The sequence below is a fragment of the Schistocerca americana genome, chromosome 11 (genome assembly GCF_021461395.2).
Source record: "Schistocerca americana isolate TAMUIC-IGC-003095 chromosome 11, iqSchAmer2.1, whole genome shotgun sequence".
NCBI classification, from domain to species: Eukaryota; Metazoa; Arthropoda; class Insecta; order Orthoptera; family Acrididae; genus Schistocerca; species Schistocerca americana.
Genome location: NC_060129.1, coordinates 203,821,240 through 203,837,327, shown reverse-complemented (window position 1 = coordinate 203,837,327; position 16,088 = coordinate 203,821,240). Strand labels below are relative to the sequence as shown.

Below are 16,088 nucleotides of genomic sequence, written 5' to 3'. Positions count from 1 at the left end.
CGCATATAGGACACTGGTGCGACCAGTTCTCGAGTACTGCTCGAGCGTTCATCAGATTAAAATTTTAAACTGTACCCAAGAGCGAAGTGGCCTGGCTACTGGGACACACTGCCTACGCTATTTTTGAGTTACAATAGGGTGAAAAGTATTTAAACCGACAAACTCTGGGAGGTTGTATGGGACATCGAAACAAATATTTTTCCCTAATGTCATTTTTTCCTATGAGGATTATTTAAACCTGTGGAGGCCGTATTATGCTCTTCAGTTGTTAGAGGGCGTATTACACTCCTCAATTGTAGGCAACTGCTGTCCACCAGTGTAGTAGTGCATTGTCTCTGTTTACTAATGGAGCGATACACCTGGAGTGAGTACACTGATATGGTTGGTGCGTAGTACGTAGCGCACCGCAACGGACGAGCTGCGCAGCGGGTTTATCAACAACAATATCCTAATCGCCGTATCCCGCATCATACGACCTTTGCTGCTGTGTACCGACGTCTGCGTGAGACCGGGTCATTTAGCAGATTACCTGGACAGGGACGCCGACGTACGGTAAGAACGCTGCAATTTGAGGAAGCTGTTTTGCAGCATGTGGAGTGGGATCCTTCAATCAGCACTCGTGCATTCGCACGTAACATGGGGACGAATCAGTCGAGTGTAATAACAGTCCTTCGAGAGCAGTTTTTACGTCCATTTCACTTACAGCGTGTCCACGACCTGGAACCAGCTGATTATCCACCCAGAGCACAGTTTTCGCAGTGGTACCTGGAACAGTGTGAAATGCGTCATACATTTCCATCCTCTGTGTTGTTTACCGATGAAGCAACGTTCGGGGGTGATGTAGTCTTCAACATTCACAATTCACATGTTTGGAGTGAGGATAACACACATGCCACACTTACTAGCGCTCATCATGTGCGGTTCTTCGTTAATGTGTGGGTCGGTGTTGTTGAGGACTGTTTAATTGGGCCATATCTGCTACCTAGTTGTTGTCTCTTGGTCATAAAAAATGGAAAAGCGTTTGTTGGTGTAATTAATTTGCCGCCAGAGAAATCTTCCTCTACTGGCTTAAATACTCCTCATATGAAAAAATGACTTTAGGAAAAAATATTGTTTTGATGTCTCCTACAACCTCCCAGAGTTTGTCGGTTTGAATACTTTTCACCCTGTATGGCCTACCTGTGGGAAGGTCATCAATGACTGAACCATTCACCGAAGTACAGCGAACGTTTTCCAAACAGTTTATCTGTTGCGTTATTGTATGTTTATCAGTTGCGCTATTGTATGTTTATCAGAGGATGTTCTAGTTACAGTGATATCCTTGTTAGAAATGCCCATTACTTTCCCTTTTTCATTAGATTTTTCCATTTTCTTTTGCTTTATTACATGATACACTTATTTGAATCGTTTAAAATTCACAACTAATACACATTTCTTTTAGGATTGTTGCCAAAAGAACTCTGTGAATAACTTGTCACACATTTCATTTGTTTTTGTTTCCATTCTGTTTTCTTTAAAGGATTTCGATTCTGTATAATATTCACCTGCTACTCACAATTACATTTCTCTCATGTATTGTTGTAATGATGTAAAGTTAATAAATAAATAAATGTAAACAAAATGAAGTGTCCTTCAGGCGCATAATTTTTGGAAGCTGGGATTGCGTTCGCGCTAATCTGACGAAATTATTTAAAAAAAAATAAAAAATAAAAAGGAAGACTTCTAAGCACTCAGAGGCGGGCTGTTAGATTTGTTACCGGTGGGTTAGAACGACGCGCAAACGTTATGCAGATGCTTCAGGAAACCAAATAGGAACCACTGGAAGGAAGCCGATGTTCTTTTTGAGAGCACTGTTAAGAAAACTTAAGTACCTGCAATAGAGTCTGGCTGACGAAAGATTCTAGTTCTGCCCACATACATTTCACATAGGGAGCACGAGGATAAGATTAGAGAGGCTCGTACAGAGGCATATAGACAGCCGCTTTTTCTTTGTTCCATTTGCGAGTGGAACGGGAAAGGACATGGCAAGCAGTGGTACAGGGTACCCACCGCTACACACCGCACAGTGGCTTTCGGAGTATCTAGATAAATGTAGATGTAGAGTTTAGATTTGAATTGAATATTATACCCAGAACCGCTTCCTTATTTAGTATTCCTGAACCGTACTGCATGTGATGAAACAGCTGCCCTAAATACAGTGACTCCATACGTCGCCTCTGAACAACACGCTGGTGCAGCAGATGGACGTGGCAGAAGAGTTGTTGTTGTTGTTGTGGTCTTCAGTTCTGAAACTGGTTTGATGCAGCTATCCATGCTACCCTATCCTGAGCAAGCTTCTTCATCTCCCAGTACCTACCGCAACCTACGTCCTTCTGAATCTGCTTAGTGTATTCATCTCGTGGTCTCCCTCTATAATTTTTACCCTCCATGCTGCCCTCCAATGCTAAATTTGTGATCTCTTGATGCCTCAGAACATGTCCTACCAACCGGTCCCTTCTTCTAGTCAAGTTGTGCCACAAACTCCTCTTCTCCCCAGTTCTATTCAATACCTCGTCATTAGTTATGTGATCTACCCATCTAATCTTCAGCATTCTTCTGTAGCACCACATTTCGAAAGCTTCTATTATCTTCTTCTCCAAATGATTTATCGTCCACGTTTCACTTCCATACATGGATACACTCCACACAAATACTAACAAAAACGACTTCCTGGCACTTAAATCAATACTTGATGTGGTGGCCAAGCGGTTAAAGGCGCTACAGTCTGGAACCGCGCGGCCGCTACGGTCGCAGGTTCGAGTCCTGCCTCGGGCATGGATGTGTGTGATGTCCTTAGGTTAGTTAGGTTTAAGTAGTTCTAAGTTCTAGCGGACTGATGACCTTAGAAGTTAAGTCCCATAGTGATCAGAGCCAATACTCGATGTTAACGAATTTCTCTTCTTCAGAAACGCTTTCCTTGCCACTGCCAGTCTACATTTTATATCCTCTTTACTTCGACCATCATCAGTTATTTTGCTCCCCAAATAGCAAAACTCCTTTACTACTTTAAGCGTCTCATTTCCTAATCTAATTCCCTCAGCATCACCTGACTTAATTCGACTACATCCCATTATCCTCATTTTGCTTTGTTAATGTTCATCTTATATTCTCCTTTCAAGACACTGTCCATTCCGTTCAACTGCTCTTCCAAGTCCTTTGCTGTCTCTGACAGAATTACAATGTCATCGGTGAACCTCAAAGTTTTTATTTCTTCTCCATGGATTTTAATACCTACTCCGAACTTTTCTTTTGTTTCCTTTAGTGCTTGCTCGATATACAGATTGAATAGCATCGGGGAGAGGCTACAACCCTGTCTCACTCCCTTCCCAACCGCTGCTTCCCTCTCGTGCCCCTCGACTCTTATAACTGCCATCTGGTTTATGAACAAATTGTAAATAGCCTTTCGCTCCCTGTATTTTACCCCTGCCACCATTAGAATTTGAAAGAGAGTATTCCAGTCAACATTGTCAAAAGCTTTCTCTAAGTCTACAAATGCTAGAAACGTAGGTTTGTCTTTCCTTAATCTTTCTTCTAAGATAAGTCGAAGGATCAGTATTGCCTCCCGTGTTCCAACATTTCTACGCAATCCAAACTGATCTTCCCCGAGGTCCACTTCTACCAGTTTTTCCACTCGTCTGTAAAGAATTCGCGTTAGTATTTTGCAGCTGTGACTTATTAAACTGATAGTTCGGTAATTTTCACATCTGTCAACACCTGCTTTCTTTGGGATTGGAATTATTATATTCTTCTTGAAGTCTGAGGGTATTTCGCCTGTCTCATACATCTTGCTCACGAGATGGTAGAGTTTTGTCAGGACTGGCTCTCCCAAGGCTGTCAGTAGTTCTAATGGAATGTTGTCTACTCCCGGGACCTTGTTTCGACTCAGTTCTTTCAGTGCTCTGTCAAACTCTTCACGCAATATCGTATCTCTCATTTCATCTTCATCTACATCCTCTTCCATTTCCATAATACTGTCCTCAAGAACATCGCCCCTGTATAGACTCTCTATATACTCCTTCCACCTTTCTGCTTTCCCTTCTTTGCTTAGAACTGGGTTTCCATCTGAGCTTTTGATATTCATACAAGTGGTTATCTTCTCTCCAAAGGTCTCTTTAATTTTCCTGTAGGCAGTATCTATCTTACCCCTAGTGAGGTAAGCCTCTACATCCTTACATTTGTCCTCTAGCCATCCCTTCTTAGCCATTTTGCACTTCCTGTCGATCTCATTTTTGAGACGTTTGTATTCCTTTTTGCCTGCTTCATTTAGTGCGTTTTTATATTTTCTCCTTTCATCAATTAAATTCAATATTTCTTCTGTTACCCAAAGATTTCTACTAGCCCTCGTCTTTTTACCTACTTGATCCTCTGCTGCCTTCACTATTTCATCTCCAAAGCTGCTCATTCTTCTTCTACTGTATTTCTTTCCCCCATTCTTATCAATTGTTCTCTTATGCTCTCCCTGAAACTCTGTACAACCTCTGGTTCTTTCAGTTTATCCAGGTCCCATGTTCTTAAATTCCCACCTTTTTGAAGTTTCTTCAGTTTTAATCTATTGTTCATAACCAATAGATTGTGGTCAGAGTCCAGAGTAGCTTACCCACAGTCTTATTTTTTTATTCATTATTAAATCTACTCCTGCATAACCCCTATATGATTTTGTATTTATAACCCCGTATTCACCTGACCAAAAGTCTTGTTCCTCCTGCCACTGAACTTCACTAATTCCCACTGTCTAACTTTAACCTATCCATTTCCCTTTTTAAATTTTCTAAACTACCTGCCCGATTAAGGGATCTGACATTCCACGCCTCGATCCGTAGAACGCCAGTTTTCTTTCTCCTGATAACGACGTCCTCTTGAGTAGTCCCCGCCTGGAGATCCGAACGGGGGACTATTTTACCTCGGGAATATTTTACCCAAGAGGATGCCATCATCATTTGATCATACAGTAAAGCTGCATGCCCTCGGGAAAAATTACGGCCGTAGTTTCCCCTTGCTTTCACAGTACCAGAACAGCAAGGCCGTTTTGGTTAGTGTTACAAGGCCAGATCAGTCAATCATCCAGACTGTTGCCCCTGTAACTACTGAAAAGGAACCACACGTTTGTCTGGCTTCTCAACAGATACCCCTCCATTGCGGTTGCACCTACGGTATGGCTATCTGTATCGTTGAGGCAAACCAGAAGACGGACATAGGATACTTTTTATCCCGTTCGACTGCTATAAAATGTGGTATAACAAAAACAGACCTGCGATGGAATAATAAAACGCAAGTGACAGCTAAACGTCTATGGTTAAGTATCAGTATACATCATTAATTAAAAATTTAAAGAAATAATTTGTATTTTCTTTGAATCATCATTAACAATGCCGCGACAGAGACAATCGAATATTTCTCGACAAAGCCGTAATGGAGGAAGGATACAAAACATTGCGAATGAAAGGACTGGAGAAGAACAACAAATTGCCCGTGAAGAGTGTCGCGTTAGTACGGCTCGACTTGGTGCTTCTCAATCACGAGAGCAAAGTGAGGCAGCCCATGAAACGGCTAGGTTGGCAATGCGCAAAATCATCGAGCGAACAACTGAGATCAACATGCAGATAATTTTCGACGCACAAGAAGAGATTTATCACGTGACCATTTGAATCGAGCAGCATTTAGGTACGACTACAGCACTGATTACTGCTTGTATCCTTGCATTTGCATTGGGCCGATGGACGTTGTGGTTTAAATCCGGAATATCCACGTTTTTCACACAGTCAGTTATATGTGGCATGTTCACGGGTCGGAAGACCATCTGCGTTGTATGTTCTTGCGCCTGATAATGAAACAAAAAATGTCGCGTGTCACAAAGTACTTAATTGAAGAGTGGAAGCTATGCACCAAAAAACAAAGAATCATTAAAATACTTAATTTTTTATATGTATTTCCTAATAAAAAATTGAACTTAACATCCAAAATCTGATTATTTATTGGCTTTAAGGCGGAACAGAGTTCGCTGAGTCAGCTAGTTGTGGTATATTTGGAGACATGTATAGTTGACCTAATAGATCACAGTGGAATGAATATTTATCTATAAATCGTGTATTGAGGTATAACTTGAGCACGATTTGCTCAGGTGTCTCGAGAGAAAAATGATAACTTTGTCACGTCTCCTCAGCAGAACTTGACAGTACCTCCCCACAGGTGTATTTTCACTATTATTTAAGATTAATCATCATCTGTCATAGCAACGAGTTTTCGGGGGGAGGGTTGCACGAAGGACAAGACTGACAAGGAGTACGATGACACACTGCCGTAATTGGTAGTGTTACTGTGACTTTTAGATGGCTGGCTTTCTTGTATGCTATCCTGACAGTCTGGTGAAATTCAGAGAGCACTTTGTACCAGAGGAGAGGTTGCCAAATCTGTATATATGTGCGGTTTATCCTTCCTGTGGCAGGTCTAATGTGGTACACCACCCTCTGGCGTTTCTTAGAGTTCTAAAAGTGTCAAGTAATTCTGTGTAACCTCACAATCTCCTTCCCCGCCCGGGAGCAAACTTTCAAACCTTAATACACATTTCTCACTGATCGTGTGGGTTTACAGCATTCAATTGGTGTAGCTGAAGATTTTGCAATTGTCTACTGTGATGATACATTTATGTGGAAAATGACTAATCTCTATGACGTTTCTAGCATAGAGAAAGGTTTTGACAATGTTGACTGGAATACTCTCTTTCAAATTCTGAAGGTGGCAGGGGTAAAATACAGGGAGCAAAAGGCTATTTACAATTTGTACAGAAACCAGATGGCAGTTATAAGAGTCGAGGGGCACGAAAGGGAAGCAGCGGTTGGGAAGGGAGTGAGACAGGGTTGTAGCCTCTCCCTGATGCTATTCAATCTGTATATCGAGCAAGCACTAAAGGAAACAAAAGAAAAGTGGGAAGTAAGGATTAAAATCCATGGAAAAGAAATAAAAACTTTGAGGTTCACCGATGACATTGTAATTCTGTCAGAGACAGCAAAGGACTTGGAAGAGCAGTTGAATGGAATGGACAGTGTCTTGAAAGGAGGATATAAGATGAACATCAACAAAAGCAAAATGAGGATAATGGAATGTAGTCGAATTAAGTCGGGTGATGCTGAGGGAATTAGATTAAGAAATGAGACACTTAAAGTAGTAAAGGAGTTTTGATATATGGGGAGCAAAATAACTGATGATGGTTCGAAGTAGAGAAGATATAAAATGTAGACTGGCAATGGCAAGGAAAGCGTTTCCGAAGAAGAGAAATTTGTTAATATCGAGTATAGGTTTAAGTGTCAGGAAGTCGTTTCTGAAAGTATTTGTATGGAGTGTAGCCATGTATGGAAGTGAAACGTGGACGATAAATAGCTTAGACAAGAAGAGAATAGAAGCTTTCGAAATGTGGTGCTACAGAAGGATGCTGAAGATTAGATGGGTAGATCACATAACTAATGAGAAGATATTGGACAGAATTGGGGAGAAGAGAAGCTTGTGGCACAACTTGACTAGAAGAAGGGATCGGTTGGTAGGACATGTTCTGAGGCATCAAGGGATCACCAATTTAGTACTGTAGGGCAGCGTGGAGGGTAAAAATCATAGAGGGAGACCAAGAGATGAATACACTAAGCAGATTCAGAAGGATATAGGTTGCAGTAGGTACTGGGAGATGAAGAAACTTTTACAGGATAGAGTAGCATGGAGAGCTGCATCAAACCAGTGTCAGCACTGAAGACCGCAAAATCAACAACAACAACAACAACATGTTTGCCAGTGCCGCAAAGGAGCCTGCCACGAGGAAGCAGATGCACGAAGCTGCCAAGTATGGAAATGTGGCGGAACTGGTTGAGATCCTGGCGCAGGGAATGGACGTCAACAGCCAGTGTGAAAACGGCAACACCGCACTTCACTGGATGGCAAAGGGTGGCGACGTCTGGACCGTAACTTCCTCCTGGAGTCGGGTGGCGACGTCAGTGCGCGGAACGACTGGCAACGTAGCGGCAGGGTACGGCAGACAGGAGTCCTGCTGTTTTACGGTGTGGACAAGGCCGCGTGGTACGGCAGCGGGCAGACGGCCCTGCAGATTGCCGCCACATGTGGTGAACCTGCTGTTGCAGTTGGGGGCAGACCGGTGTGCTGCCGTCTACGGTAGGACGTCTCTCGAACTTGCCCTGGCATATAATAGGAGGGCAGTCGTAGACATACTGAGTAGGATTAGTCCCGTGTAACACGGGCCTGTCCTACCATTTGGAGACTGAAGCAAGTAAAATCTTGGTTTACTGTTGTAATGTAACGGACTATTGAAACTACCGATACCACCGGCTGGCGAGTTGTGCAGTGCCGTCAATTGACTTGAAGGAGCAAGTGAACTTTAACTGCGTAAACATAAAGTGAAATATTAATATTTTGTTACAAAACTGTTAAAACACTTTTCATTTCGCATACTGTGTTTTTCATATTTGTATACATGCTACGAGTAAAATATCGATATACAACCGAGGTTGGAAGTACTGCACAGTTTGTAAGCTCTGTGAACAGGAGCCGGTGGTTGGCGGGTGTAGAGACAATGGGCAGTTGGTGCGGAGACATGTTGTAATACGCGTGCTTTGAGATGGTCAATGACAGAGGGAACGAAATGATGTATTGGAAAAGCTGTAACATTGAAAATTATTGAATATCGTCGTGATCAGCATTTAGAAAATAAAAGTTGGAAGTCTAACTATGTGTCAGTTCTTACGTAGCAGAATACACTCCCTGGACTTCAAATTGATTTGACAAACAGCGGATGGCGAGACTCGTCACTGGACGACAAGCGTGCAACAGCGACCAATAAAGGTAACAAAGTTATATTACTCTAAATTCAAATTGTGATGATACCTATCTTTCTCCATGTCTTCAACCCTGTATGTACTCTGTTAGAGTCAACAGCGTGACGGGGACTGGTGGTCGACTAGGCACACCAGGGAGACCACACAGGTTTAAAATGATAATTTGTAGCTTAATATACTACTACTGATAATAATTAATATTTGTCCACCGGAGAAAGAGGTGCATTACACTGTGAAACATGCGTCATTGGATTATTCAAATATTTACCTGCTCTTCCTCCGCAGGCAGTAGATAAAATGTTTGACTGGTGCAGGAGTGCAGAGCGTTATTGAAACTGCTCCAGAGTAGCAGTCATTAACATTAGATCTTCACCATGTTCCAAATACACATCATTTTCAATAAACTTCCAGTGTGGTATACTCTGAAGCCAGTTTCAAGACTCTTTATCCACATACTCTTCCCACAAGTGTCCAGCACTTGTGTTAACACAGCCCGATATTTGTGTGTGCATTTTCATGTTGGCACACACATCCCTATTCTTAGGTGGCGAATTACTGATGCCAATCAGCTTATACCGGTGCGAGAGACAGCTGGTGAGTACGTGGTCAGGTTACCACCAGTGAAGCAGCGTGCACCAGAGTGCGTACTCCACTTACCAGTTAGCGATGTTAACTGATTTCCTGTAAGGAGAAATCTTGTTTGGTAAATCTGTGAGAAGGTATTAACCAGTCTGGGTCTTGCAGATGAAGCAGTGACAGATATTCCTGGTGAAAGCAAAAGCTTCCTTTCCAACTGTTCAAAAAATTTTAGCAATGGTAAATAAAATTTTATGCTGTGCGGCATGGAACAAAACAGCTGAAAAAATTATTGGTCTCAGATTTGTCACAAAAAGGAAAGTGACTTGCCTCGCATATAGTTTGTTGTGAAGGGAGACTAACTACATATCACACACTAAGTTTCAATTTACAATTTCATTTGATCGACTTCCAAATTGATCAGAAACAACTTGCACGATTGTCTGATTTACAGGTGGCCTAAAGGAAAACATATTTTACAATCTGTGTAAGGTTCAAATGGCTCTGAGCACTATGGGACTTAACATCTCTGGTCGTCAGTCCCCTAGAACTTAGAACTACTTAAACCTAACTAACCTAAGGACATCACACACACATCCGTGCCTGAGGCACGATTCCAACCTGTCACGCGGTTCCAGACTGAAGCGTCTAGAACCGCACGGCCGTACTGGCCGGCTCTGTGTAAGGTTCAGAACTAGTTGTAGAGATTGAATGTGAAGCCACTTGGCAACGTTGCGTGTAACTGTTTGCATTTGTGAACACCGTGACTATTAATCCGACAGTTAGTACGAGGATACAGTTACCCGTACTTTTGCCAACACTTTCTTACGAGATATGGAGTTGCTGCAAACTTCAGCATATAGGACACTAATCTAGTGAAATTACGCCAGGTTACTGACAATGTCCAAGGCTGCCTGGTTTGTTGATCTAATTTTGTAACAGTAAATGTAAATACGGCTGACAAAGCATACTGTTGTGGGATATTGTGACTGTCGCTGGAAGGTTAATCAACAGATTGGACATAACACATTCTTCAATTGATCATTATATTCGATATCGAGAGATGGGTAATGGCAAACCACAAACAGTTCAGTTACTGGAAGTTACAGATGTCATGAAAATTATTCTCAAAAACCGGACAGAAATAATTGTGAAATGTGAATCAGTTTGCCATCTTGTTTAACATACTAAATACATTTTTGACAACTAACATAATGAAGATAACATGCCAAATTCCAGAGCTGTTATAACGATACGATTGTAAGACTGCAAATCGTAGTGCAGAAATCAATGTTCGATTGCTCGTAAGGTTCTGACACGAGCAGGACCTGGCGCTCTAGCAAATCTTCGAAGTGAGTGAATATGAATGTTTAAATTTTTCTGTGAACTGCAGACACTGCAGCATCACATTATGCACTCGAAGACATCCTTAATATCACAGAATCTGACAGGTCTATCGAAGTAAGGACCATATGAGCTGAATGCAATTTTAACACTCATGCAAAACATATCTTAAATGTGTGTAAGTAGAAAGATGAGTCATCTCACAATCCTCATAATACCGGGTGATCAAAAAGTCAGTATAAAGTAAAAAACTTAATAAATGACGGAATAATGTAGATAGAGAGGTTAAAATTGACACACATGCTTGGAAAGACATGGGGTTTTATTAAAAAAAAATTAAAAAATTAAAAAAAAATAAAAAAAAATCAAAGGTCACAGAATGTGCGAGAGATGGCGCTGGACAGCAAAACTGCTACCGTGACGGGTGAGAGGTACGCCGATATCTTACAGAATCGCATCATCCCCAGCCTGGCTGATAAACACCTGCTGGAACGTACGATGTTTATGCAGGATGGCGCTCCACCTCATACTGCTAGACGTGTGGAAGATCTCTTGCGCGCGTCGTTTGGTGACGATCGCGTGCTCAGCCGCCAGTTTCGTCACGCTTGGCCTCCCAGGTCCCCAGACCTCAGTGCGTGTGACTATCGTCTTTGGGGTTACCTGAAGTCGCAAGTGTATCGTGTTCTACCGACATCTCCAGGGGTGTTGAAAGACAACATCAGACGCCAATGCCTCACCGTAACTCCGGCCGTGCTTTACAGTGCTGTTCACATCATCATTCCTCGACTACAGCTATTGTTGAGGAATGATGGTGGACATATTGAGCATTCCCTGTAAAGATCATCTTTCTTTTGTCTTACTTTGTTATATGCTAATTATTGCTATTCTGATCAGACGAAGAGCCATCGGTCGGACATTTTTTGAACTTTTGTATTTTTTTGGTTCTAATAAAACCCCATGTCATTCCAAGCACATGTGTCAATTTGTGCCTCTCTATCTACATTATTCCGTGATTTATTCAGTTTTCAAATTTATACTGACTTTTTGATCAGCTGGTACTTTTATCAGATAACTACATAAGCTGATACATTAGTTGAATAGTAAACTATTTAATATTAAGAGCAGATCAAATGCCATTTAGCACTTATAACAGGTTTTCCACAAGTTCTGGAAATCAGGAATTATTTCAACTGTGTCGCGGGGGGGGGGGGGGGGGGGATAAACCTGTCGCCTCTGTCTCAGTAGATGAGATGGTTTGTTTAGTGGGATGGCATGCCTCTTCCGTACCCCCTCACTCTTACTGCTTCTCCCCTTCCTCCCCCCTCCTACCACTTCCCTCAGGAGGCAGTCAGTGCTGCCAGCCTAGCAGCTGCTAACGTGAGGCAGGCAGGCGTGAGCAGTGGTTCGTTCGGATCCGATTCTCGGAGACCGTCGACACGGCGGTCGGAGGTGGTGGTCACGTGTGCGCGTGAGTTCTCCGAGTGATTGTGTGTGCGCTCTCGTTTTCTGACGAGGAATACGGCCGGAAATTTAGTTGAGAGTGTGCGGTTGTCCTTACTGCGTGCCTGCCTGCACCTCGGTGATTATCTCCACAGTGAGTTGCTACCTGTCCCCACCAGTACCGACTCTCAGAGTCTTTGCGCACGCTATCTGTTGCACGGACTGGTCACTGCGGTCTCATTTCGTCGACACGGTGTCCGAGTGAATAGCTGGCCCGACCAGTGGACTTCCGGGACGGGCCAAAAGTGCGGGCCATTTCTGTCGGTCATCTCTCATGGATCGGGCCTGCCGATACGAAGCGCGTCATTTCCCACCGACGTGCGACCTCTGCCCGTCGGATCTAGTCTCGCCGACGTACCCACGGGACCGGGTGTGGTGTAATGGGGCAGATTTTTGTGGTTTATCCGTGGACCTAGGACTGGGGCTCCCCGGTGGGTGAGCGGCCCCACACGATGGATTTTGACCGTCTCACCGCAAGCACACTGTACGGTGCAGTGTTTTATAGCCTTTTTTTTAAATTCTAATATATTTTGCCACCACGAAAGTAGTTTAATATATTAGAAAGTATGAACGATGAGAAAATTGTGGCAGTGGCTGGTGGTTTGTATGCTATGTAGTCGAGTATCTCGAAGAAAGATTACACGATACCTATAAAGTAAGACATGACACTGTGGTGATAACTGATAATAACAAATATAGTACAACCAACATCTTTTCGGCGACCATCCTGTACTGTTGATTTACACACCTCTTCCCCACTTTACCCTTCTTTCTAAAGGCCTACATCTTTCTGAGATAATTTTTGAAATCAGTGAAGGTATTTTAAATCTTGTCATGCGACTCCAAGGAAATGTGTATTTTTGTTGCCAAATGTTATATTGAAATAAAATAAATGGTCTTAATGAAACACACATTCCATTTGGGTTGCTTTCTCCATCTAAAAACAGTTCATTACAAAAGATGTTGATGTTAGTACTTAAGATTTTTGCTCAGACAGGAGAGAAATACAGAAGTGCTTACTTTTTTCTCAACTTATGTCTTTAGTTACCCTTGAGATCTTAGAATATGTCAGGGAAAAATACAACAACTTCTCTAGAAATCAGGGAATTTCATTTCGCGAAAGTTGTGGCAACCCTGTATAAAGACTTCGTTGTTCACATTAATCAACATGTATATGAATCACTGTGAGTGTATTCACTTAGTACTAGTCTTGAAATGACTTAATATACTGCAATCCACTATGTATCACTCACACATGGATCATGAAAATAAGATCAGAAAAATTACTGTGTGCACAAAGACACTGAATCATTCTTCCTGCACTCCATGCATCAATAGAGTGAAGAAACCCAATAACTGGTAGGTTTGGATGTACCCTCTGCAATGCACCTCATGGTGGTTTGCCAAGTATATAAGTAGATGTAGAATTAAATGAAAGAATGCAGAAAGTGTAAGTGTAAGTAAAATCAAATTATCTGAAGGTTTTAATTGGCACAACTTTTGCACAGTGGACACCCATCTTTTTACTACATTCCAGACAAATTGTCTGACCTCGGTTGGTGCATTTATATGCCAATTTCCTTTCCTATTATGCACAGTACCTCATACACTTACTCTTTTCCATTCTGTCAGTTGGTTTACATACGTGTCTTTGGATGATTCCTCTATGTTTGAGATTTGGATGGCATCTGTACCAAAATTCAACTTTTCCTTGTAGTCCAAGCATTCCTCCTTTGAAAATGTTGTGTTGTGTTGTGTTGTGTTGTGTTTTTTCTTGCTCTTACAAAACAGTTCTGAATGTTTTCACTTCAAATTATTTTTGCTACGAAAGACTGTCCCTGCTAAGAGTAATTATCTGTGGAACTGGTCCTATCAGAATGAAATTATCACTCTCTGCAGTGGAGAAACTTCATGTCAGATTAAGTGTGTGCCAGACCGAGACTCGAACTAGAGACCTTTGCCTTTACGTCTGCCAGTACCTCGTCTCCTGTCTTCCAAACTTCACAGAAGCTCTCTCGAGACAAATGCAAGGGTAGTACTCCTGAATCCAGCCAGCTGACAAACTGGCTCTGCCGGAAGTTGGGAAGGTAGGAGATGAGATGCTGGCGGAAGTAAATCTGTGAGGAGCACAGGTCACGAGTTGTCAGTTGGCTCAGTCAGTACAGCCCTTTACCACAGAAGGCAAAGGTCGAACGATTGATTTCAATCAATCAATCAGTTGACCTTAATTACCTCTGACTTGAGATGCATTTACTAATTTGATACAACTATATTGTCAATACAGGTACAATGTGGCCTTGTTATTTCAGTGGTTGTAATATAAAGACCAAAAGAATTTAATAAATTATTTACATATGAGTTATAGATAGTGGACAACTGAAAATTCAAATTGAAATCTCCACAGATTAGTATCCTACACTTATACTTACAGACTGTCTCACATAAAGACACTAACTTGTTAACAAAATCATCTGTTGAATTGCCTCCAGTCTTAGTTGAGTTCAAAGCTACAACTATTAAATTTAAATCTGTTAACCTAACAGCTGCAATTTCACATAACATTTCTAGAGAGAATGCTTTAACTTTTGTTATTGGTTCATATTTAATCCCTTTTTTTAGAAATATAACACACCCACCATGATTTTTATTAGCTCTACAATATTTGTCAGCTAGGGTGGAGCCCTCAGGGCAGTATAGATCTATTTCATCCCACTTTAACCAGTGTTCTACGAGGCAGACTACTTCTAAGTGATAAGTCTCTATGACATCTTCCACTACTTCCAACTTGTTAGATAAACACTGTACATTCCAGTGAAGGACATTAAAATTGTCTGATCTGTGCCCGAGTCTGTTTACCTCGAGATCTTCCTCCCCCTTCGACCTACCACTAAAAAATCATTTAGGTGGGAGGGAAGCACTGTTTTCCGTTTACTCACCCTGTTAGTATTTGGTCTTGTTACTGGGATTAGTGATGATGCTGATTCATCTGCAGTTGGTGGTGGTGGTGGTGGTGGTGGTGGTGGCAGTGGTTCTGCCGTGACTGATGGTGGATTGTCAGCTAATGTTGTGACTATGCCTAGTGTTGCTGTTGATGAGGACTGTCTCGCTTCAGTCGACGCTGGTTTTTCTGCCACTGGTGACGGCTGTGCTGAATCAGCTGATAATGGTGGTTTTGTTTCTGATATTGACAGTGGTCCTGAGTTAGCACTGGACCGATAACCTGTGTTAATCTGTCAGGAAGTTTCAGGTCACAACAGCACCTTTTACCAATAAACCGTTTTCTTTGCTAGTATCCCTGTGTTTCATGGCGACCATCAACCGCCACAAAATCGGAATTGTCAAAAATGTCATCATTCCAGTGTTCCACTTCACCTATATAGTAACTGATTTGCACCTGAGCTTCAAAATTTGGATAAACTGAAGAAGTCTAATTTGTCTTAGAAAGCCACTTCATGCTCTAGCCAAAAATAAGTTTCTTGCACATAATACAATGCTATAAAATAAGAAAATCCAAAAGAAAACAGCTGAAAGTAAAACGTTAATAGGCACAATATTTCACACTGCCTTCCGAGCAATATACTTTATCACTAAAATTACGAAGTCGAGCTTACTGTTGAATGTTAGTTTACATATAGCACACATTAAAATGAAGACACTGAAAGATTTTCGCTTCTCGCAGAGCAAAGACAGTCGATGTTCGCAACGAGTGACGGGTACGAGAGACCGATGTATCGGTTTGAGGGTTAAGCCGGCTTCGTGTGTAAGAGGAGGAGGCTGGTGCTGAGAGTGCGGTGTACA

General features: G+C 42.0%; 1 protein-coding gene across 1 annotated transcript in view; it reads right to left on the bottom strand.

Moving 5' to 3' along the window:
- Nucleotides 1-16,088, bottom strand: part of LOC124553562 (WAS/WASL-interacting protein family member 3-like) — an 86,606-nt gene that overhangs the window by 45,136 nt on the left and 25,382 nt on the right. The window contains exon 3 of the mRNA XM_047127408.1: nucleotides 15,227-15,520. Within this exon, the coding sequence (XP_046983364.1) occupies nucleotides 15,227-15,520 (294 nt within the window). The remainder of the gene's footprint in view (nucleotides 1-15,226; nucleotides 15,521-16,088) is intronic.